The sequence below is a fragment of the Ursus americanus genome, chromosome 10 (assembly GCF_024610735.1).
Source record: "Ursus americanus isolate L20-20 chromosome 10, mUrsAme1.1.p, whole genome shotgun sequence".
Lineage (NCBI taxonomy): Eukaryota > Metazoa > Chordata > Mammalia > Carnivora > Ursidae > Ursus > Ursus americanus.
The window spans coordinates 9,159,709-9,184,892 of record NC_142136.1 but is presented as its reverse complement, the minus strand read 5'-3'; the positions used below and the strand labels follow the sequence as shown (position 1 = coordinate 9,184,892).

The 25,184-nt window shown below is 38.6% G+C and overlaps 1 protein-coding gene across 2 annotated transcripts in view; it reads right to left on the bottom strand.

The window, feature by feature from the left end:
- FGF14 (fibroblast growth factor 14) overlaps positions 1-23,631 on the bottom strand; it is a 589,777-nt gene extending 566,146 nt beyond the window's left edge. The window contains exons 1-2 of one of the 2 annotated variants that reach the window (XM_087864998.1): positions 23,246-23,255; positions 21,542-21,576 (exon numbers count right to left, since the gene is read on the bottom strand). Coding sequence is in view for 1 of the 2 variants with exons in the window: in XM_087864997.1 (XP_087721123.1) it covers positions 21,542-21,605 (64 nt within the window). In the remaining variant the exon portion in view is untranslated. Of the gene's footprint in view, positions 1-21,541 lie in introns of both variants that reach the window. The other variant, XM_087864997.1, reaches the window with a different exon arrangement.
- Between the last annotated feature and the right edge of the window lie 1,553 nt (positions 23,632-25,184).

Genomic DNA, 25,184 nt, shown 5'->3' with positions numbered 1-25,184 from the left:
ATTATGTTAGTCACCATACAGTACATCCCTGGGTTTTTTATGTAAAGTTCGATGATTCATTAGTTGCGTATAACACCCAGTGCACCATGCAATACGTGCCCTCCTTACTACCCATCACCAGCCTATCCCATTCCCCCACCCCCACCCCCGAAGCCCTCAGTTTGTTTCTCAGACAACAAGAATTTATTGAGCACTGTTCGATGTGCTTTGGGGAACCAAACAAAAGTGTTAGGAAAAGGTTCCTATCTCTAATGACATTAAGGTCTTGGGAAAATAATACACACATATACATACACACACTCAAGACTTAGCCCTATCTTTTATCCTCAAATCTTCTGCCCCTATGCTCCCCCCCAAAAATAGCCAGAAAATTGTTCAAATCTTAACAATTCTTAGAAATGTTTCCCACCCAAGATCCCTCAACTCCTACTACAACTACTCTATTCCCATGTCTTCATGCCATCTATAAACTATTGCAACAACTGCCCACCTGTCTTTCTATATTCCAGATATATTCCCGAAACATAAACAGCTGGTCTCACCAACTTAAAACTTTGGGTAATTCCCTGTTGGCTAGACAATAAAATCAAAACTTAGAACCTGATATAAAATGTCTTCATGGGCTCATCTTACCTGTCTTTAAACCTACTGCCCACTTCACATCCTATGCTGTTTCCAGAGGGCCCACCCACCCCACCACCCTCTTCTTACTATTAACCAATTACGCCAGACTCTTTCATAGGCTGGGTTGTTGGGTTTTTTTCTTTTTTTTAATTCCCTCTCTCTCTCTCTATCTCTCTCCCCCCTCCCTGCCCCCACAATGACCTTAACTATCTTCTCATCCAACAAATTTTTATTCATCCTTGAAAACCCAGTTTAAATGTCACATATTTAGTGAAGACTCCATCAAGCTACTTCTTTGGATCAAGAAGCAATTCATTTGTTATAACATTTGTCACCTGTCATCATAATGTCAATTTCACCCCTCTCTTTCTGGAGCTATACTGTGAGCTCCATGTGGACAATGATTCTGTCTTATTTATTTTTATATCTCCAGCACTAAACACAATTCTTGGCACATAGAAGATGCTTAGTCATATTAAATGAAAGAATAAATAAATGAATGCCAAAGTAAGCACTTTAAAAGCTTATGGAAGGGAAAAAATTTTAATTAATTAATTAATTAATTAATAAAAGCTTACAGAAGGGAGAATTCAGTATGTTCTGGGGTGATCAGAAATTGCTACATTAAAATATATGCAAATAAAAAGCCTGCATATAACATGTTTTAAATGCACTAATAAAAAAGTAAGAAATTATTAAAAAGCATGAATAATCATACTTTAATCCTTTTTAACTTCAGACTTTCTCAAAATAGGATACACTGATGCTATGATACATGTTCTTTAATGTACTGAAGTATGTAGTCAGAAGACGGTTAGGTTTAGGACTCATTTAAAGTCTTGGGATTAGAGAAGTAAGAAGACGTTCTTCTACCTGCACCATCATTGTCTAATTTTATTTCTTATTATTAAACAGTAACACTTATATTTATAGTATTCCAACAAATTAAGCCATTTTAATGCTATAATTTAGCCTCTTATTTAAGCAGTATTTGTCTCTACTTCATTCAGAAATACTACCATTTTATTTTAAAAACCTACCAAACAGGGGCACTTGAGTGGCTCAGTCACTTAAGCATCTGCCTTTGGCTCAGGTCATGATCCCAGGGTCCTGGGATCAAACCCTGCATCAGGCTCCCTGCTTAGTGGGGAGTCTGCTTCTGCCTCTCCCTCAGCTCGTGCTCTCTCTGTCTCTCTCAAGTAAATAAATAAAATCATAAAAAAAAAAACCTACCAAACATCTAACCCAAAATATTCTTATAGCATTTAGGTAGCATTGCCAGATTTAGAAGAAAGAAGAAAAACAAAAATAAGAAAACTACAGAATACCCAGTTAAATTTGAGTTTCAGATAAACGATGAATACTTTTTTTTTAGTACAAATATGTCCCATGCAATATTTGGGACAAACTTATACTTCAAATAAAATTTGTAACTTATCTGAAATTAAAATTTAAATAGTTGTCCTTATCTGACAACTCCACATGTAACAGACAAGAAGACTAGCAATAAAAAGATGGTAGAAGAGTCTTAGTTGACCAAAGAGTGCTACCTATAAAGGCTAGCTTTCCTGACACCCCCGGAAAAACCTAAGGACTTCAACCATCCCCCACTGTGTTCTGTGACCTTAAAGAGACTCATTTTTACCCATGAGCTGTGGCATTAGGACTCTCAACAGGAAATTCAGTTAGGTGAAGGTACAATCCAAGATCATGTCTGAGAGTAGTTTTTTATAAAGGAGTGCAAAGGTGATGTTCTCAACAGAACTTGTCCCAGGATTTTGTCTATGACTGTCTTAAAAGATCTTATTCTACAACCATTGTAATCTGTGCGATAATACTGATTACACACAAAAAGACAACAGGTATACGGAAAGGTACTCAACATCACTAACCAAGAAAATGCAAATGAAAACTAAAATGAAATATCACCTCACTCCTGTTAGGATGGCTAATAATAAAATAAAATAAAATAATAAAAATAACAAGCATCGGTGAAGATATGGAGAAAAAGGAACCCTGGAAACATTGTTGGCAGGAATGTAAATTAATAGGAACATTATGGAAAACAGCACGGAGATTCCTCAAAAAATTAAAAATAGAACTACCATATGATCCAGCAATCTCACTTCTGGGTATTTGTCTAAAGGAATTGAAATCAAGATTTCAAAGAGAAACCTGAGCTCCCATGTTTATTACAGCTTTATTCACAATAGCCAAGATATGAAAACCTTCAGGGGAGGAATGTATAAAGAAAATGTGGTACATACATACACAATGGAATATCATTCAGCCTTAGAAAAGAAGAAAATCCTGCCATTTGTGACAATATGGATGGACCTGGAGGACATTAGCTAAATACAGTAAACCAAACACAGAAAGGCAAATACTATATGATCTCATTTATATATGGAATCCTAAAAAGTCAACTTATAGAAACCGAGAACAGAATGGTAATTTCCAGGGGCTAGGGAGAGGGGGAAATGGGGAGGCAACGGTTAAAGGGTACAAGTTTCAGTTACGCAAAATAAATAATTTCTGGAGATCTACTATATAGCATACTGCCTATAGCTAACAATATTCAATTGTATACTTAAAGTTTTCCAAGAGGGCAGATTTTATGTGAAGTATTCTTACTGCAACTACTACTAATAATAATGGGCACAAGAGGAAACTTTAGGAGGTGATAGATGTGTCTGTGGGCTCAGTGATGGTGATAACAAGTATGTATTCATCCCCAAACACACCCAGTTGTGTACATTAAAAAATGTACAGCCTTTTACATAAAATTGGTACAAAATACTGGTACAACAAAGTGGTACAAAAAAAAGTTAACAAGCACTTCCTATAACCAAGGGCAGTCTCACCACTGGGACACTTTATATGCCTTATTACTATTAATCCTCACATCATCCCTGTAAGATATATGCCATTATCTCCACATCACAGAGACATGGAGGCTGAGGTAAAGTAATAATCTGCAGTAGGACAGACAGGGAGGAGGGATTGAAATGAGACCAAAATCCATGTTTGTCTGGCTCTACAACCATTTGAATAGTTAATAGAGCTGTTACATACTGACTTTAAGCCCACATTCTACTAAAGACTAAAGGAAATGCAAAAGTGTTCAAATAAATGGACACAGAGGTAAATGGCCTCCGTATAGATAAGCTCCTGAGCAAGAATACACGTGTGTGTATCTCTGTGTGATCACATATATGGCTTTCTCTAAAAATTCTTCTCTAAAAGTGTTTCGCAAAGCCAACTATCACCACTTTCCTAAGTTCTTTCAGTATATTTGAAGTTTCCTAGATGGTACATTACTGTCCTAAGAAGCTAGCACACTTCCAAACGGGCCTAGCTAATTTTTAGGTATAAACAGTGTGTATTAAATCAGTATGGTACAGGCAGATAAATACAAAAACAATCTGCCCATCACTTTTCTTTTTTTTTTTTTTAAAGATTTTATTTATTTATTCGACAGAGAGAGAGACAGCCAGTGAGAGAGGGAACACAGCAGGGGGAGTGGGAGAGGAAGAAGCAGGCTCATAGAAGAGGAGCCTGATGTGGGGCTCGATCCCAGAACGCCGGGATCACGCCCTGAGCCGAAGGCAGACGCTTAACCGCTGTGCCACCCAAGCGCCCCTGCCCATCACTTTTCTGTCTCCCCAGGTACCAGAAAATAAAAACGATCATAATACTCTAAGACAGAGCAGAATGTTCATCTGAGTCACACCAAGTAATCTGATTACCGCTAAAGTAAAATCTGAAAATGATTGAAGTGATTTTTATTATCAGCCTTTTGGAAGTCATTCAGTAGCGTTGCAATACTACTTCAAAGAAGATAATTCAAATTTAAATGTCACTCTCTCTTCACTGCTGTTTATCAACAGTTGAGTACTAAATTGGTGAGCTTGATTTATGTTATATAATTCAACCAGTATATAATTCAAACATTCTTATAATTAAATCAATATTTGAATAAATGGAATAAACACAAAACTAAGTTTGGTGGTGAGGTGCTCATCTTCAAAGGAGTTCAATTAGGCTAGGAAGATATTTGGTAGGGATTTTACAAAACAATGGCTTTTAACCTTGACTGCACATTGGAGTACGTTGGAGTCACCAAAGGTAATTTTTAAAATACCAATGCCTCGGTCCCACCCCTGGAGATTCTCAGACAACTGGACCGAGGTGAAGCCCAAGCACTGGGATTTTTAAAGCTCCTCAAGTCATTCTAGGGATGGCCAAGGCTGACAGCCAATGCTACGGCAGGAACTTAAACACTGCACGGAAAGTTGGGATGAATGACATTTCAGGACCCTTCCAACCCTGAAGTAAGTTTGATTGTTGATGGAACTTATACTACAATATTGTATTAGACCAGACCTGAAGCTTTTTTATACATGCAAAGTAGGAATAAACTGCAGCAGTGATATTTTTTGCTAGGGGCAGTTTCAAAGTACAAAGAGGATGCTACTATTATTTACACCTCCTTCTCGTACGTATCCTATCTTCTCCAGATTTTGGAGACTTATACATTGAGGACATATAAAAACTGAGTAAGTCAATGAATTAAATTATTAAATATCTACTGAGCATGTGCTATCTGCAAGACACTCTTCTAGGTACCAAACATTCAATAACGAGTTAGCCAGAGTCTGAGATCTTTTTTTTTTTTTAAAGATTTTATTTATTTATTCGATAGAGATAAAGACAGCCAGCAAGAGAGGGAACACAAGCAGAGGGAGTGGGAGAGGAAGAAGCAGGCTCATAGCGGAGGAGCCTGATGTGGGGCTCGATCCCACAACGCCGGGATCACGCCCTGAGCCGAAGGCAGACGCTTAACCGCTGTGCCACGCAGGCGCCCCCAGAGTCTGAGATCTTATTGGAACTTACAACTTAATAAGCACAGATGGCTGTAATACAAAAGGAAGATAAATATGTTTGATGTCTAAGCACATGATGGTTCATTTAAGAGATTATATTGGATTGTGAAAAAGAGGGAATGCAGGCAGGATTATGTTTTTAACAATATAAAAATCCACACCTTATACATTTGATTGAAGGAAAATAAATAACAAAGTAACATTTTAAAGTTAAAGATCAGATATTACGTATATCAATAAGCACATGAGTCAGACTCTTTCACCTCACTAAACATTTACTGACGTGAATTTTTCATGCAAAAGCAAACCAATCCCTTCTAGAGATTCTTTCAATCAAAGGCTAAAGTGAACTTCTCTAAAGTGACTCGATATATTGGCAGTCTGTGCAATCTAACCAAATTCCCAATACCTTGAAACAATTTCATAAAAATACAAGCTTGCTAGTGAATTATGCTCATTCCACAGTAGAAAAAACACTTGAGATATGAAAGAATGTCAGTTAATGAACAGACATTTGCTAAACTCTATTTCAGACAATTAACCTTACACAAGCCAGAGTTTCGAAAGGCATAGCAAGGCATCAGATCTGGAATTCAAGGAAGACTTGGATGAAATAAGTTGTATAACATCTGGGCAGTCACTTCAGACGACTCCACCCCAATGGAACTTGAAATTCGGAGAGAGATAGGAAAAGTCATCCACTCAGATAAAAACTTATACTTCTGCCATAATTACACCTCCCACGCAAAATCCACATCCATACGTGATCTTAGTTAATCCTCACTATTAGATGCAGAATCGATCGAGAGGCAGGTGCTTAGCAGGAGCCAGAAGGAAGTTGTGCTCTGCGTCCTCTAATTCCAGCATGGTATACAAATCACAGCTGTGATCAAACCAGAGCCAGCAGAGAGGGAGAGTGTGATTCAAATAATAAAATGTTTTAGCTGAAAGTATAAGACATTGGAGTGTACTAATGACTGGTAAGTCAAGTCCTTGACACAAATTATAATTCTCTAATGATGATGCAGAAGACTCAGGAAGGTTTTATCACTTAAAAAATCAAATTAAATCTATCATTAAACCTATTTTCTAAGTGAAGTAAACTAAAGACCTGATGTTCAGAAGGTAAGGCTGCATATTGGAAAGCTACATTCTGAAGTATAAAACTGAGTTTGCAACATAGAGCTGTGTCCTCCAAATTCTAGTAATGAAAAACATTCATGTGAGTTTCTTTCTACATAAGATAACCAATTCTTAGTCTTAAGAAAACCCAAACTCAACTCAGCAAATAAAAGGTCAATAAAAAGTCCTCTGCCTTCTTTTTTTATTTTTCAAAACTGCTCCTTAAAAAAGATTAACAATAGATTAACAACTACATACATAAAGGCAAAAATCATAACTAAAAGAACAGGGTAACCTAATGTACCTTCTTTTTTTAAATGTATGTTCTCTCTTTATTGAGTTCAAACCTAACTGAAATGAAAAAAAAAAAATCTATTCATTCTGAAGCTGTAGTATCTGGAGTCCATTTCTCACATCGATATTCAGACTTTAAGGAGTGAGGCAGTGGGTTCTCCTGTCAATGACAAATGCCTGACTGGCTTCTATGTCTTAAACACTGGCTTCCGGAAGAACCCTGTTCTAAGATGTCTTCCCTTCACTCTCTCTTCTCCAGGCCCTACTCATTCCTAAGCTTTCAGTTACTGGCCCCACACCAATGATGTGTCTTTATGTAGCCCAGGCCTCTCTTCTGAGTTGTAGATACAACTGCTTAGTCTATAATGCTCTTAAACATATATTTTCCTCACCCACAGCCTCTCCTGGAAAGAACTTCTACTACTATAAAATTCTAAATAAGAAAAGTAACTAAATATCAAAGGAAGTACAAAATAACTTTAAAAGAAACTTCACTGTTCTTGGTATTATATTAAATATTCAATAGAAAATCAATTATTGTAATTAGTTGATTGACATTTTGAATCAGGCCATTTATCTTCACTTGCTAGGTTTCCAATGAAACACAAGAAAAGGAAGAGTCTAGTATTCATTGTGGCTCCCAAGCGGTAAGTAGCCATCCTAAGCCCAGTGGTGCCAGGAGGTAGAAATAGCCCCAGTCACCTGCCTCCTGGAATGGAAAGTGTGTGCTCACTGGGTCCACATTCTCTCCTACCCAAGACAGGATCCTCACTGATGAGGCAGGGCATTTCCTAAAAGTCTTTGAAAGAGGCAAATTCAAGCTAGACTTTAGATCTCTAGGTTATATTTTTTTCTTAAAAAAAAAATTCTAGGGGCGCTTGGGTGGCACAGCGGTTTAAGCGTCTGCCTTCAGCGCAGGGCATGATCCCGGCCTTATGGGATAAAGCCCCACATCAGGCTCCTCTGCTATAAGCCTGCTTCTTCCTCTCCCACTCCCTCTGCTTGTGTTCCCTCTCTCACTGGCTGTCTCTATCTGTCAAATAAATAAATAAAATCTTTAAAAAAAAAAAAATCTAAAGAAAATACACGAAACCCAAGGTTGTTAGGTAGGAACAAAGGAGAGGGCTACAATTTTCAGGAATAATACAAAATTGACAAGATGAGCTATTTATAGTTTTCAGGTGTGAGCAGCATCACCAACAACAAAAGAAAGAATTAAATACACAATAGAAAGGGAAATGTTAGGAAAAAAATAAAAACCCAGGAGCAAAACGAAAAGTTCAAAGCTACAAATGAGACTTTTACAGCCTCTAAAAAAGTAAAAGAATGATCAGGCAGCAAATATCTGAGATAGCAAAACAATGGTACAAAAAAGTTGCTTTAAAATGTGCTTCAGGGGCGCCTGGGTGGCACAGTCGTTAAGCATCTGCCTTCGGCTCAGGGCGTGGTCCCGGCGTTCTGGGATCGAGTCCCACATCGGGCTCCTCCGCTATGAGCCTGCTTCTTCCTCTCCCTCTCCCCTGCTGTGTTCCCTCTCTCACTGGCTGTCTCTCCGTCACATAAATAAATAAAATCTTTAAAAATAAAATAAAATAAAATGTGCTTCATTTATTTACAAGTAAACAGCATCAGAAAATGAGAACAACCCACAAAATTTACCTCAAAGTTTTTGATGTAATCATTGTTAGATATAAGCGATTAAGGAAGATAATAATAAAAATGAAGTAAAATATACAGATTAGGAAAGTTTATAAAATATTTTAAAATATTTATTTTGGCATAGAGGATGTACAGAGAGAAGCAGATACTGTAAAATTCTAGCACAGATATTTGACAACATTCTTTAGTTCAAGAACAATATAAGGACTTCAAAACTGTCTGTTTGCAGTCAGTCCCACTCTGGGCAAAATACAAAATGTTCTGGGCTCCTTTCAGCCCTGAAGGCTTGGGAGCAAAGCCCTGGTTAGGCCCCTGAAGTACAAAGGAGGCTCAGTGAGAAAAAGGCTTCTACCGGGCCTCTAAATCTGTCTTCCATCAACCTTTACTTCTTATCAAAAATTTATTTATGAACCCTATAGCATTAGCTACAGGTAAAAGCTTGATAATATTACATTAATTTAAAAAATAATCGTTATTTTAGCAGGATCACCCACGGGGAAATGTACGAAAGAAACTAACATTGTTTCTGACAAGGAAGTGAGGAGCAAGGAACCAATAAGGAAATGTCTGTGTGCTGGGTATTGTGTCAAGTACGTTACTTATTTATTCTCTTTTAGTCAGTACCAGTACATAAAGTAAGTATTCTCCCTCTACTACCAAAAACAAAACAAGCCTAACAAACAAAAACAACTCTGAGCTCCAGAGAAATCACAGCGAGGATCCCAATCTTTATCTAACTCCAAAGTTCACACACTTATACTTTATCAGGGAAAAAAAGGCAACAAAAAAAATTTTTTTAATATACAACTATCTACTAGTAACTGTCCAAGGAAGACAATAACAACACAGAAGCACTAAGTGGCCTTTAGACAGAGTCACTCAAAAGTAGCCCTCCACACCAGTAGGACTGGGGACATCTTGGCTAGCACAAGCCCAAAGAAGACAGAATCATCTGGCTTGGACTTGCAACAGAAGCTCCTTCTATAAGAAGACATAAAAGATTGAAATTTTTCTAGGCTTCCTACTGAAGGAAAATGCCCTGGCAAATAAAAATCCAGATTTTAAAATATTTCCTTTTTTTAATGTTATAATAACACCATCAAAAACCACTACTAAACTGGTTATTTGTACTTAGAGCTCTACTCCCAAGTTTAGGAGATATCTAAATTAAGGGCATAAAGAAAAATATGAGCATTACTTTCAAGGAAGCCAAACTTATTCTAACCTGCATTCATTCAGCGAACCTGCTAGGTGTCAAGCAGTATGTCTGACACTTGGAGATGCAGAAATAGCAAAGAGATCATTTGTTTATCACCCGTACATCTAAGTAACGTGGATATATACACTCATACAAACACGAATACACACACATGTACACACACACACAAACCATTTATTATATGTATGTTTCTGGACATTAAAAGTGCATATAGATTAGGCCAATATATAATAATATATATTATTAATTATATAATTATATATATTATATATAATTATATATTTTATTATTTATATATTATTTTTATATATTATATATAAATATATGTTTATATATAATTATATAATTGTTATAAATAATAATATATAATATTAATTATATAATTTTATATATAATTAATAATATATATAATAATATTATCCTGTTCTAAAGTTTGGGGACCAAAGTACATTAGTAAGGTGAAACAAAAGTCATCTCACATAATTGCACTCTTCTCTGGCAATGCACTTGAAAATAAAACACTTTTTTTATATCATCAAACAAAAAAATTACCTTTGGAGGAAAAAACTAGTATATTCCTTAGAAAATAACACCAAGATCTCACAAAGCATCCACTGGAAAGCCAGCCACGCCTTTTATAGCCTCCGTTGTGCCTCCTGAGGTTCATCTCCCCTTTGGGTATCTCATTAATGATGGCTTCAAGAGAGAGAACACTGGCACTGCTCTGAATTTAATACTTTGGTTCAAGCAAAGGTAAATCGCCCTTCTCCTAATTCCCCAGAGCATAGTCAAGTCAAGGCTATAATACTTAAATATAAGATAATTAAATATTTGAATATAACATACAGAAAATCAACATAAAATGCCCTGGTACCAGATAATCTAGCATACAGTTTACCTGTTTTCAGTTTACACTTCAGTACATGAACACCTCCATGCTAAGCTTCCAACCTGCCCCAAATGCCTAATTAAATCTAATAACCTAATAACCAAACCCAAGAGAGAAGCATTAGGGAGAGCATGAAGTTTCTTTCCTTCTGTAGTTTACTCTCACTTTCAGGATTCAAGTTCATGTCTGAACCTTTCCTCAGATGACTGGACCTGGGAATGTCCACCTGCTATGGGAGAGGCTCTACCTTTGTATGACAGGGCTTGATTCTACTAGAAAATAGGGCGATTTTTTTTTTAAACAAAGCACAGTAAGCTGTAGCAGCAGGGCTTGTTCTGTTACTTTAGATGACATTCATATGAAGGAATGTTTAGGTGTTGCATGAGATAGGTAGTGAACCAGAATAAATTTAAATAAAAGAAGTATAATTTATATCTCACAGTGAATTCTCACCTTCATTGTATTAACATTAAAGCTAACTAGATAAGTTAAATATAAATATAGTATCATATTATCAGTATATTAATGAAATGCCCATGCTTTGAAAATAAACAGGTAAGAAGAGTCAGAGCGATATTTCAATCAAAGATAAATATATAAAAATTGTTCACTCTACAGATCTATAAATAGTCTGTGTTCTATTTTCAGAGATAGTAACTTCTTAAAGTGTTTATAAGTTTCACAGAGTATTAATTTTTTAAGTGTTTATAAGCTAAACTACAGTAAAAGTAGGCATGTATTGTTACTAAAAATTTTCATAGTATCCTTATTATAGTTTCACGTAATATACAACAAAATTTGTTTCTTTGAAATACCAAGACATTTTTAGATTGTTCTTTGGTGAAGTAAATTAAGAATGGTAAAAGGTCTTTTGGTTATATATTAACTTAAAATGAAATTTATAACTCTCATGAGATTTTCAACAAATATTCCTTGGACAGTTGAATGTTCACAGGCAAAAAAACGAAGCTGGACCCTTACCTTCCACCATATATAAAAATTAACTCAAAAAGGACCAAAGACCCAAATGTAAGGGCTAAAACTCTCAGAAGAAAAATTAGGACTAAATCTTAAGTCAGGAAATTGGTTTCTTAGATTTGACAGCAAACACAAATATGACAAAAAAAATAGATAAATTGGACTTCATCAAAATTTAAAAATTTGTGCATCAAAGGGCACCATCAAGAAAGTGAAAAAACAATTCACAGAAGAAAATATTTGTAAATCATGTACTTGATAAGAAACTTATATCCAGAATATATAAAGAACTCTTACAAATCAAAAATAAAAATACAAATAATCTAGTTAAAAATGAGCAAAGAATTTAAATAAACATTTCTCCAAAGAAGGTATACAAAGAGCCAATAAGCACATGAAAAGAAGCTCTATGTCATCAGTCATTAGAGAAATGCAAATCAAAACCATAATGATATATTGCTTCACACTCACTAGGATGACTATAATCAAAACAGCAGACAATAACAAGTATTGGCACGAATGTGGAGAAACTGAAACCCTCACATGTTGCTGGAAGAAATATAAAATTGTGCAGCTGCTTGTAAAAACAATTTGGTGGTCTCTCAAAGTATGAACACAGAATTATCATCTGACCAGCAATTCTACTGGTTGGTATATACCCAAGAAAACTGAAATTTTTACATGGGGACAAATGCATACACAAATGTTCAAAGCAGCATTATATTTAGTAATAAAAAATGGAAATAACGCAAATGTGCCTCACCTGAAGAATGAATAAACAAAATATGGTATATCTATACAATGGAATACTATTGGAAAATAAAACAGAATGAAGTACTGATATGTTCTATAACATGGATGAACCTGGAAAACATTATGCTAATTGAACGCACACACATATTGTATGATTCCACTTATATGAAATATTCAGAATAAGCAAACCCACAGAAACAAAAAGTCTATTAATCCTTGCCAGGGTATGAGGGGAGAGAGAGATAGGAGTGACTGCTGTAAGTATGGAGTTTCTTTTTATGTTAATGAAAATGTTCTAAAATTAGATAGTGGTAATAGTTATAGCTGCACAAGATCTGACTATACCTAAAATTACTAAAATGTATGCTTTAAAAGGGTAAATTTTAAAGTATATGAATTATATCTTAATAAAGCTCTCATAAAAATGAGATTCATAATTCATAAGCTGGATCTAAGAAACGCACTTACAATGATTATAGTTGTACTACCAATTATTTCAGATTTCTCATACTACAGAAAACATTCTTTAGTTTTTTTATAATTCATTAGACAAGTATACCTACTGACAGCCACATAAACATATTAAAGAGAACAAAAAAATGCACAAACATCCCCAAGGGCATTTCCAGTGGGCCTTGCAAGGCAAAAACCAATTTCTAGTCATAACATTTTTTACAGCTATTACTATTGTCATTACATTTTTCTACTTAAAATTGCATCCAACCTATCATGAAATACTATCTAAGGATGGCCATAGACTCTGCATTCTGTCTGGAATACTCCAGCCCAATTCTATCCCTCATTTGGTCCAATACGCAGAATCTCATGACATAATTGGCAGTGGCAAAGGGAAAAGGAAACAGGAGAGAAAAGAGGAAGGAGGATGGATCAGTTCATTCCACCACCTCTAGCAATATTGCTTCTTTAGTTCCAGGACTGACCATACCCAGCAGCCTTCTATCTTTATCCAAACTTCCTATTCCCCTGTTCCCCCTAGAAAGACTAAGATCCTATCTTCTGCTTTTAAGGCATTACTACGTACATTTTTATAAAGGTTGAATAGCCATTAGTAATCTAATTAATATGCTTATTTTAATAAAAGTTATCTTCCTTAAAATATCAGTTTGTGAAGACATTCAAGAAACAGATATTGACCCCTAAAACACAATTGAAATTTTATAACAGAAAGTAGAAAAACGAAATTTATTTCCAAAAGTTGTGCTTCTGACAAACTGTTCCTTAATGTATCTCCCCACTAACCCTTGATCCACTAATGGTCATTAAGGGTTACTAAAACACATGTCCACCACTAGAGCCAGAACAGTACACTGTACCAGGACTCTTGCAGAAAAAAATGTGGTCCAAGTTGTTGAAATATCCAAATAGACTTGTATCCAAATAGCCCATAACATTTTAGTCCTTCCCAGGTTGGTGTTTCACTGGAAAACATCATCTTGCAGAGAAATAAATTGCTGTAATGAGTACATCACTGGAAAACATCATCTTGCAGAGAAATAAATTGCTGTAATGAGTACATAAATACTACAAAGTTGCTCAGTACTACACCTTGAAAGTACTGAAATGTCATTCCCACCTTATTTAGAAAGCCAGTAAAGCTATCGGAGCTAGAGAATTTAAACTGAGATCTGGCCTCAAATTATGTAAGACAACATATATGTTCATCTATGTATCAGTGACGCGTAACTTTCAACAGCATATTCACTACACTACCCCCCTCACATTCTCAGCAAATCATTGATTTCAAGGAGTAGATTGAAGCCATCTTGAGCCTCCCCAATGACATCGCTTTCTCCCATTTACACCTTCTATTTCAGCCATCCCTCAAAGTTCAGAGGAAGCAGTGGCCTTCCTGTTGCAGAGTGTCTCGATGTGACTTCAGTTTGTCTCCTCCCAAGCACTGAAAGATATTTCACCAGCCCATATTCAGCCATACTCAGAACCATCCCTTGATCGGAGCTCCTGTTTCCCATCTCCAACTGAGAAAGGATATTTCACTTGACTGCTTCTTATTATGAAAGCCTCCTCCTTGTGCTACCCTCCCAAAACCAGCTCCACCAGTTACACTTTCCAACTGTACCGGAGCAATTCTCAAGCATGTCACTCCCCACTGTGGAAATGTTCTCTAGTTCACTAATTTTTACCACATCCAGTCTAACTCCTCTGCCAGGCTTTTGGACTCCAAATTATGATTCCTCTAATCCTTGATAATATGATTTCATTAACATTCCCACAAATCCCCACACATGTACCTTTCCCTCAGGTATATGTCTCCCCCTGCCAAGAATATACTTCTCTTTCCGGCCAACTGAAACATGCATTCAAGAGTCACATTTCTCTAAAAGATTTCCCTTTCCTTCCCTGACATCCCACATGCATGTCCTACAGCACTCCAGTTAGCCTTCAGTTGTACAGGACTCTCTCATTTCTAGTATTCTCCATACACTTAGCTTAAGTACTTATGGGCCAAAGACCAAATCCTTACAGGATATTTTAAATCTCTCCTAGTAACTAACATAGAATGTACCACCTACTATTTAATAAATACTGATAAGATGATTGTATAGGATTATATATCATCTATCTTCTCAAAACCTCAGGATCCTTTTGAATTTACAAATAACAGATATTTTTCTATAGACTAACTGCATCTTTGGAACAACAAGAACAGCTGTCCTAAGAGAAATAGGGAAGAAAGTGTTGCTTTTCAGAAACAGATTTAAATGACAACATATCCATGGGATTTCTGCACATCTTGTAACAGCTTTTATCTCAGACTCTTTGCAAGGATATCGCAGCCTTAGAATCCAGGGATAATGCCTCCTTCCAGGTTAGAAGACAGATTTGTTTCCTGACCAGAAAAACAAAGATAATGCCTCCCTGCAGAGCAAAGGTTGGGCAGCTTTGCTAGATACTCCTTAAAAGACAGGGGATTGCCTAATCTTGGAGTTCCTCATCCGTGACACAAACCCCAAGTGCAAGCATCTACCTGGGTCACTCAGCATTGCCCCTGGGGACTTGGGGACAAGGGGAACCGATGAGAACATGAAGCTCATGCTGCCTGCTGTGCCCTGAGTAATAAAATCCTTTATCTCTGACCCAGGAGTCTCCTGTCTTCAGCCAGCATCTATGTAACTGGGGCAGGCTAACTTGGTAGCCTGCAAACTGGGTCAACTCACAAACCCTTTGCAGTTTTGGACAACTTCCGCCTGTTAACCAAAAGTAAGTCTGTTCAATTAGGAGTTCCTAGTTTACAAAAATAAACAAAAGCTACTACATACCATTCTACACAAAACATGCAATGACATGGATGAATCTCAAAAACAACATGCTGAGTGAAAGAAGTAAACTCAAGAGCATTTTGATTTAATGATATGAGGTTCGACCTCATGCTAAGGTTAAGTGAGAGACATCAGAATGGTGGCTGCTTCTTAGGAGAGTCCCGGGATGGAAATGGAATAGAATAGGAAAGGAGTTTTCTGGGGTGATGGGATGTTCAGTGTTTTGACTGGGGGGCTGGTTACAAGGATACAATAGCCAAAAGACATCAAACAGTACAGTTAAGACCTGTGTGTTTTAATGTATATAAATTATGCTTGATTAAAAAAAGGCATTGCAAGTTCTAAATATCTAAATATCAAATATAATACAGTCTCTTTTAGTTTCAGGATATAATGATTCACAGACACACTAAAACATACCGGCCAGATTCCCACACATTCTTTGAACATTGTCTTTAGAAAGGCAGCTTCAACACAGGGATTTAAGAATATGCACTCTGGAGTAATACTGCTTAAGTTTGTGCCTGGCCTTTAATTGTTAGCTAGATACTGTCAGGCAACTTTCTTAACCTCTTCATGCCTGGGTTTTATCCTTTTAAAGATAAGTACAGTTGACCCTTGAGCAACACCTGGCTTAGAGGCGCTGACCCCCCGCACAGCCAGAAATCCACGTATAACTTTTGACTCCCCAAAAACTTAACTATTAATAGTCAACTGTTGACTAAAAGCTTTACCAATAACGTAAACAGTCGACTAACACATATTTTGTATGTTATATGTATTATATACTGTATTCTTATAATATTTCACTTTTTCTTAATTTTTCAGGCTTTCTAGGCTACACAGTTTGTCTGCAAGTTTTTTTCCAATTGTCAGAAATCTCAAAAAAAAATTTTTCCAATAGATTTATTGAAAAAAGTCCACATATAAGTGGACCCACACATTTCAAACCCTGTTGTTAAAGGGTCAATTGTATAAAAAAAGTTCCTACCTGTGGTTATAAGAACTAATAAGGTAATATAAGTAAATTGCCTTATACATAGAAAGTGTTCTCTAAAACTCAGTTGTACTTACTATGTACTTAAGTGATAGTGACAACATAAGATTCCAAGTAATTCAGGATATTTCTGTTGAAGTAGGAGAGCAATATGCTTTTAAAAATCTAGTAACTTTAGGGGCACCTGGTGGCTCAGTCAGTTAAGCATTTGCCTTCAGCTCAGGTCCTGAGCCCAGGATTGTGGGATGGAGCCCAGGGTTGCGGAATTGACCCCCCCCCCCACATTGGCCTCCCTGCTCAGCGGCGAGCCTGCTTCTCCCTCTCCTGCTCAGCCTGCCTGTGCTCTCTCTCCTTCTGTCAAATAAATAAATAAAGCCCTTAAAAAAAAAAATCTAGTAACTTGATGTACATTCATTAGTGGGAAAATGAGGTAGAATATTTATTATCATAATACCACCCAAAAGTCATTTTATTATATAACGGAATAAAGCAATAGATCCATATCACAGTTTTCTACATGCTATTGAAAACACACAAAGAAAAAATTAAGTCCAATAAATGCCACTTTTGGTGAATGTCTCAAGTCCAGATAGACGTGTCTCATTTACTTTCCGACAACTGTATTGTTAGGCTTTTTTGCCCTTTTTTCCCTAATGTAAGACAAGTGAAAGTTTGAGGTCCAATTGAATACTAATCCTGACCTTGCCCAAAGAGTAAATTGAGGATAAAACTTTTGAAAGACAAACCTCAAGGAAATACGCGAAAGGACAAAATCTGGAGTATGATAGCACAAATACAGGGAGAGTGGAACAAAAGGGTGAATTCTCAGTGATGGAAAAGCACTTTGGTAAAGGACAAAGCAAAGAACAGGGATCAAACTTCATGGCTCTGCAGATCAGACCACACTCTATCTTTAGCATATATGCCACTGGTTAATGTCCCCATAAAAACGTGTGTGTGCCACAGAATCATCTCAGAACTGTGCTCTTTAAGATTATTCCCAAGATTTCAAAAGGAAATATAATTAGGAAAGAAAAAATAAACAATAAGCAATAATGATACAAAATTTCTATCCTTTTAAAATTCATTTTTTTCATTTTTTGTTACTGCACCATTAAAATAGTTCTAACATTACCCATTATTATATGTATGACATATGAGGAATTTTATGTCACTAAATTGGCATATGAGTGGAAATTTTCAATGTAAAAGAGAATGTAATTAAGTCAATGAAAAACACAAATTTCGAGGAAACAGGTCAAGTCATTGGATAATAAAGGAGGAATGAGCCTATTGGGTTACTGTTTTCAATCTGCCCTACCAGGAAAATGTTGAAGCAAAATGGTGATTACTCAGTAGTTAGTTAGTTAGACTCAGGCCTCCTGGCAAACAGATCCTTTCTTTGCTTAAGAATTACAATACCTGGGGGGCGCCTGGGTGGCACAGCAGTTAAGCGTCTGCCTTCGGCTCAGGGCATGATCCCGGCGTTGTGGGATTGAGCCCCACATCAGGCTCCTCCGCTATGAGCCTGCTTCTTCCCCCCCACTCCCCCTGCTTGTGTTCCCTCTCTCACTGGCTGTCTATCTCTGTCGAATAAATAAATAAAACCTTTAAAAAAAAAAAAAGAATTACAATACCTGGGATACAACAGTAACACAACCAAAGATGAGTTTCAGACTTTGAAATCGCTGTCTATTAAAAACAAACAAACAAACCACCGACAACAACCTACAACTGTTTTCATCTTTAAGCCTTTTTTTCCACATTTCTTCTTTTTTAAAGTACAATAGTAGTGTACCCTGTGCTCCACACAGGAAGTGGAAAGAAAAGAGATGGCAATCCCTCCCAAACAACACTTTATCTAAGAGGCAGCATTACAGAAGAGGTTACCACGCACTTCAGCGATCCACTGTAATTGTGCAGACAACAAAATGTTATAGGGGGAAAAAGCATTTTAATTACAACTACATTCATTTCTATATAAAAAGCAGGTGCGCACACTTACATATGTAAATTCAATAAAGTTCACACTTCCTTTTCTTGCCAGATTTGAATAGTTAATTGGAAAACTTGGCTTTTAATTGCACTGGTGGACTCTTCAAACTGAACAAAGTATTGTGTACAAAAACATTTATTATTGACAAAGAACTATATATAATCATAAAAAAATTTCTTGACTTTTCTTTCTTTTAAAGTATTTTTTTTTCCCATCCCTGAGGATTTCCAGGTGTGAAGTGAAGAAAATGAACTCTTTATCCTAGAGCAACTCTCCCAGAACTGCCTATTTAAGTTTTGATCTAAAAAGAGAAACTTGTCAGTTTTCTACTTGCTACTCACCGCTACCACAGCCCTTTGATATGAACAGTCTGAAGAGAGCCAAGTTTTTACCCCATGTTTCGAGGAGATGGAGGCGTGTTATTGGCCAATGGCCAGTGGATCAGGATCCATAGTTGTCCAAATCAAAAACCTGTGGTCAAAACGTTCTAGCCTCCCCCCTTTCCTTCCTTCCCAAATTCGAATTGGCCACTGAGATAGAAGGACTTCACTTCCTCTCCAGCCCGTCACTACCTTATTTTGGACCTTACCACTTCTACTTCAGTTGCTGCTTTTGTGGACTTTCTACCTTCAATCTTGCCCCACTCGAAGCTATTTTAACCCACACTGTCCACCATAGCAATTGTCTCAAGAGTAAATCTGACCATGCCACAGAACACATGATCTGTTCTTGACTACTAAAGTTAATCTGTATATCAGGACCCACAAATGGAGGCAGGCCCAGCGACCTGGCCCACTTCACAAGTCCAAACTTAAGTCAGCCTGCACTTAATGGGAAACACCTGTCAAGGAAATCTAATAAATACAAATCACAGTCCTCCAACTCGGCTTTAGTTAGCTTACCTTACGTTAGAAAATAGGACCTGCTATCCTTATAAGGGAATCCCTAACCTCCTAGCCAGTCATGCTTGTTTCCATGTTGCCTCTTCTAATGCTTCTTAAAGCTCATACTTGCCCAAAATTCCTTGGGAAGGGTGCTCCAACTGCTTGTGAGCACTGTACTCTCCCAATCAAGGATTGTTTTCCCTTGAAGAAAGGACATCAAACTGATTACTAAATTGTTTTAGTTTTGCAAATTGCCAGTTTTGGCAATGAGATGGGACCTGAAGACAGCTGCTAAAGGTTCTGGGGACGGCTTCTAGAAGCAGGTGAAGGTATCTAGAAAGCCGTTTTATTTGCTGCCTCTCCGGCTGCTCTGGTAAGCTTCTCTCTGATCAAGCTCTGCTTATTTTGCATTCTGAGCTCCTCAAGTTTGTTCATCTTAGTCCTTCCAGGTGGAAAACTGGGGTGTGAGGGACTCCAGGTTTTTCATACTGAGACTTAATGGGCCACAACATTTAGGTTTATGGCCAAACTCATGTACGAGGTAAGCACCTTTTGGGGGGGGTCCTTACAAGTCTCAGGAATTGTGCAGGCAGCCAGCAACAGTAAGTCTGGTTGAATTACGATGGGTTATTTCAAGGGAAAATAACAGTTACTCCTCAATCTAAAGAAAGCAAGATGGCAGCCACTGGGGGGACAGGATTCACAAAGCTTCAAGGTAAGTCCACAGCACACACTACCAGGAAACTTGGGGAAATGAATTAAGATAAGAAATTCAGACTTTTCCAGCCAATGACACATCAAAATCTAAGTAGATGCAAGTTGGACTATTAAAAGCCATTAGGGTATCCACCACTATAAAGTCATTTTCTTGTGAAAGGAATAACAGAACTATTGTTAATGGGGATCTCAGAAGCCAAAGTCACAGAATGGGCGGGCATGGGTCAAACACCTAAAAGCTATTATTGTTTGACACCTAACTGAAAGACTCCCGTGCTGGGGTGAGTTGATCACAAAATGGGTTAGATCAACACGAAGCCAGCTGCCAACCTCAAGAAAACTTCTGTGTAACAAGGCACACCGTAAAATACCACAAAATCCCCAACCCAATGGCACATCTCTCTTAAGTATTAATTTGGCTCTCAGAGATCAAAAGCTTCACTAAAGAAATGGGATCCTCAAGTTCCAAAGAATTAAGTGTGCCCTCTTTAAGCACAAATGTTTATTTTATGACTAAGGACTGTGGTCCCCGAAATTGTAGGTATCCACAAAAATGGCCAAATCTTACTAAGACAACCTAGATTTAAAATGGCCTTTATGGGGAACATTCCAATTAGACAAGATCACTCATTTAAAAAATGAACTTGAAAGTAAGTGTTCCCAAATCAAACAAACAGAATGGGATACCTATTTTAACTGGCACACAGAAGTCTTTGAAAGACTTCAAAAGTCCGAAATAGGTTCATAGAAAGATTCATTGCAAAAGGCTAAAGAAAAATTAAGGACACAAGAGGTAAAACAAAAGACTATAAGAATGAAATGACTTCTACTACTCCCTTTACCCGCCTTGACCTCAGTACTCACTAATCCTCTGTCTGCACTGCCTTTTCACTCTAAATAGACTACATGACCATAAACAAAAGTCTGCCTATATCCAGACTATAATGGGCTATATACAGAGGTCCCTTTACCTACCACCAAAAGAGCACCCCCACAAAGGCCCCTTGCAGGATTGATGGGATTCCAAGGAATTCTCCAGTAAACTGCTACAAATATTCCCTTAACCAGCTAAGGGGAAGCTAAAATAAAATTAATAAAAATCTTTGCCAAATTCTCGTAGATACCCCAGCTTTACTTTCTACCTCAAACCCCACTCACTCTGGAGCCCTGGAGAAGGGATCAGGGGGAAACTGACAGAAGCCAGTGAAGGGTAAAAATTCTTACCAGAATCAGCTCTCCTGGATCTCTGTCTGTAGTGCCTGGTCAAAAGAGGAAGGTAAAATTTCATGTTATCCCTTCCTTTTCAAGATGCATTGGATATTGTCCTTTATCTCCCAAGGACAGCTAATGCCTTCTAATTTGTCTCATTTCATGTCCTGAGAACTTGGCTTGGCAACCATCAGGTGGGGGGGCCTTGAAAATACAGCCAGACAGAAGTGGAGGTTGCACTCTATTTGTGCCTAGTGTCCTATAGACTCTGGCCAGCTCTCAAGGGAATTATGTAAGTCTTGATTTTGGTTATCTTTGGGAGTGGCTCTAGGTCTTGGGAGAACAGTGTCTTTTGCACTTTCTTTGGGAATGCCTCTTGCATCCAAAAGATTGTTCAATACTGCCAGGAATATTTACTGTAGCTCTATGGTTAAAAGTTTGCTGATAATCGAGGCTGATATTCAGAACCTCATGAAAACTTTTTTTTAGGCCTTCTCTCCTAAGCTAAATGAAGCTATGTACCCAGATGGAAAGAAAAATATTCCATAGACAAATAGCTCTAAATCTAGAACACGGGGATCTTTTGATTTCCATCTTAGTTGAAGATCTTCTCCCTGACCTAAAGAAGCAAATAGAAGATAATGTAGTTGGATGGGTGGTCAGCCCTTTGAAGTCATACAGGTTGCAACCCAATTCTTTGAGGAATTAAAAAGAACTGTCCTTATCTTATAAATTCAGTCTTTACAAGAACAGAAATACAGCTCTAGAAGAAATTCAAAACCATTTTATCATTTTTATCAATCCCCAAACCTCCCCTACTAATCTATAAAAGCCTGTAGGTATTGTGAAATTGTGGATTTAGGAAACAAAGCCTCATTGGAGAAGCTTGCATTCTTTCCTTGTGCCTTAGAGATGTAAATGTTCTACCCAGTCTTCTCTAGGAACTGAAGAAAATATCTTTGAAAAGCAAACTTCAGGGAGGTAATTCACATCAGAAGGAAGAAAAGAAAGAAAAGTGGGGGAGGCTATTTGGAAACTAGGCCAATGAAAAATCTTTAAAAAGTGTAAAACCATCTGCACAGGTCACCTTAACTTATTCCATCAATTTGGATCCAGCTGTTCTTAAATCAGCTAGTGAGTTTGCAGTATTGTATCCTCAAAATAGTAGTCTTTTTCAATTTCTAAATTTACGGTGAAGTTTTCTTTAAGATTCAAATTGCCTGTGATTCTCCCCAATAGCCCGAAGAGGACAGAATGGGTACAGAGAGGCTCCTCCCCCCAACAAGTTTAGAGGCTGTAGGAAAAGGCATCTGGAGAATATAATGGTTAGAACAGAACCCCGTCTGTTTCAGCACCAACCACACAACTCTGTAAAATGCATGAAGAGCCCTTGGTGGTGTCACCAGTGAAATACAATGTGTTTCTTCTTCCCAGGCTCAAAACTGCTGTGTGTCTACAATTCAAAACCAGCTCTCGGACCAGTCTCTTCCCCCACTATGAAGGAGGGGGCCACACCTCCAAGAGGGGCAGGTCAGTCCCGATTCCTACAGTAGCCCTCCATCTCTCTTCGTCTCTGATTTTAGAACACGACCTCAATATACTCAACCTAGGCCAGGACAGATGCAGGGAAGAGGGACGAGCACACTGCGTGAGGGTTAGAGAAGAGCCCGGACTGGGTGGAGGGTTAGAGAAGCCTAGAACATGAGAGCTGAGGCTGACCTGAGATTATTCTAATATTGCGGCTGAGGAAACTGAGGCCCAGGGAACTTCAGGAGCCAGCCCTGGCTCTTCCAGTAGGTAGTGGGGAAGCTGAGAGCCCCGCTGGGCTCATCTTCTGCCAGTCCTGTGCTGGGGTGCGACGCCCCGCAAGCCGGCTCTTTCCTCTGCCCAGTGCCTGTGCCTCTGGGCCCAGCGGCGCGTTGAGGGGCGGCGGGTGGAGGCGGCCACCTGTGGGCCCGGACAAACTCTTTCCGCAGCCCTCCGGCCGGTACTCGAGGACGCCCCTGCGTGGACGCCGGCCGAGAGGCCCGCAAACGCGCCACCTCAGGCCCCTGGGCCTGCCCGAGCGCCAGGTCGTCCCAGCACGGGCCTTGGGCCGCCCTGGTTTCCATAGCAACGGATGCACGGGCCGCCGGGCCCCAGAGACGCCCCAGGGTCAGAGGTCATCTCTGTGACAACGGAAACTTCCCGCGCTACGGCGGCTCGGACGGGCCGCTTCCGCCGCATTGCGATGCGGAGCCCCCAGCGCTCCTAGGCGAGGAGCGCGTGGTGGCGGGTCCGACGTCTCGGCCCCGCGTCACACCCGGAGGAAGACGGTGCTTGGCCTGCGTGCCCCCTGTCTTCGGACTGAATTAGGCAGCCTCCGAAGCCGACTTCAGCCAGGACGCCCCGAGGGGCCCGACTCCTGAAAGCAGATCCGAGCCGCGGAGTGGCGGGCTAGCGGTTCGCAGAAAACTGTGGCACAGCGGCTCTGGGGAGCAGGGGCTCTGCCTCTACTCGTGCATTCTGCCAGACCTTGTCCCTGACACACTCCGCGCCCCCAGCCCGAGGCCACGGCGCCCCCGCGCCCTCCACCTTTGACCAAGGCTCCAGAAGAGAGGAGCTGAATAGATCGCTGTGGTTGTGGGATGTGCAAGGAGCTACCAAGTTTGAGGATGACTGCTTTAAAACTGAAAAGAATCATAAAATATTAAGGGAGGGGAGCATGTCCTTTTAAAAGCAACTAAACTAGAGGCTGTTTAGGTGCTGTCCCCTCAAGAGCAAAAATAGCCCACAAAGGAGATTCCCAGTTCCCACCTTCAGATAAAGGAGTTCAGTAAAGAAAAGAGGAATAATTCACTGGACTGTTTCTGTGGAAGGCCTCCCTTTTTAAGGAGAAGCAAATTTAAGATGAGAAAAGAAAACCAAGGGGGCTCTTGCAGAGCGAATCTAATGGTGCCGTCACATTCACTCTTCAAAGGCTGAGTGCCAGAAGGGGAGGCTGCGATTGGCTCTTGAGCTTGTATTTTTGAGTAAGGCCTCAAGTTTTGAGATTTAGAAAGAGGGTATTATAAAATGTGGACCTAGGGGATGTCAGCAGACCGAGTTTCAGGATGCTTTATCATGGTGGGTTGAAGAGCTAGGAGTCTAGTAACAACTTTTTCATTCTCTTTGTTTTTTCATTAAGAAATTCTTGGTCGGCATTGTTGGAAAGGAGTAAGCATTAAGTGAATTTAAGCAACTGTAATTTCTGATACCTGCAGTTACATTCCCACAGTTAACTTCCACAACGGATCCTATTTTCATTATTAATTCACTTTAAAAAATGTACTGAAAATCTGCTACGTATCTTAACTAAAGTTTTTGTCAGGGAACAATGATAAAGGCAATAGTGCCCAGCAATTGTTGGGTGACTTTCTTAGATAGTTTTAGTAGGTTAGATAAACAAAAGCTTCAGTTTCCCTGTAAAACACGTTTGCATTATGCCTCCCTTTTGCCTTGCAAGACCCTAAGAATTCCTTTCAACTTCCCTTTTGTCATCCTACCTTTTACATTCTGATCAAAGCAGAAAGTTAGTTTGTAGCAACTAGAGAAATACACAGGAAAAACATAGGGACAATACTTGGCCCTTAAAAAGCAGAAGAGCAAACACATTAGTGCATCTCTAGAGGCATATGGA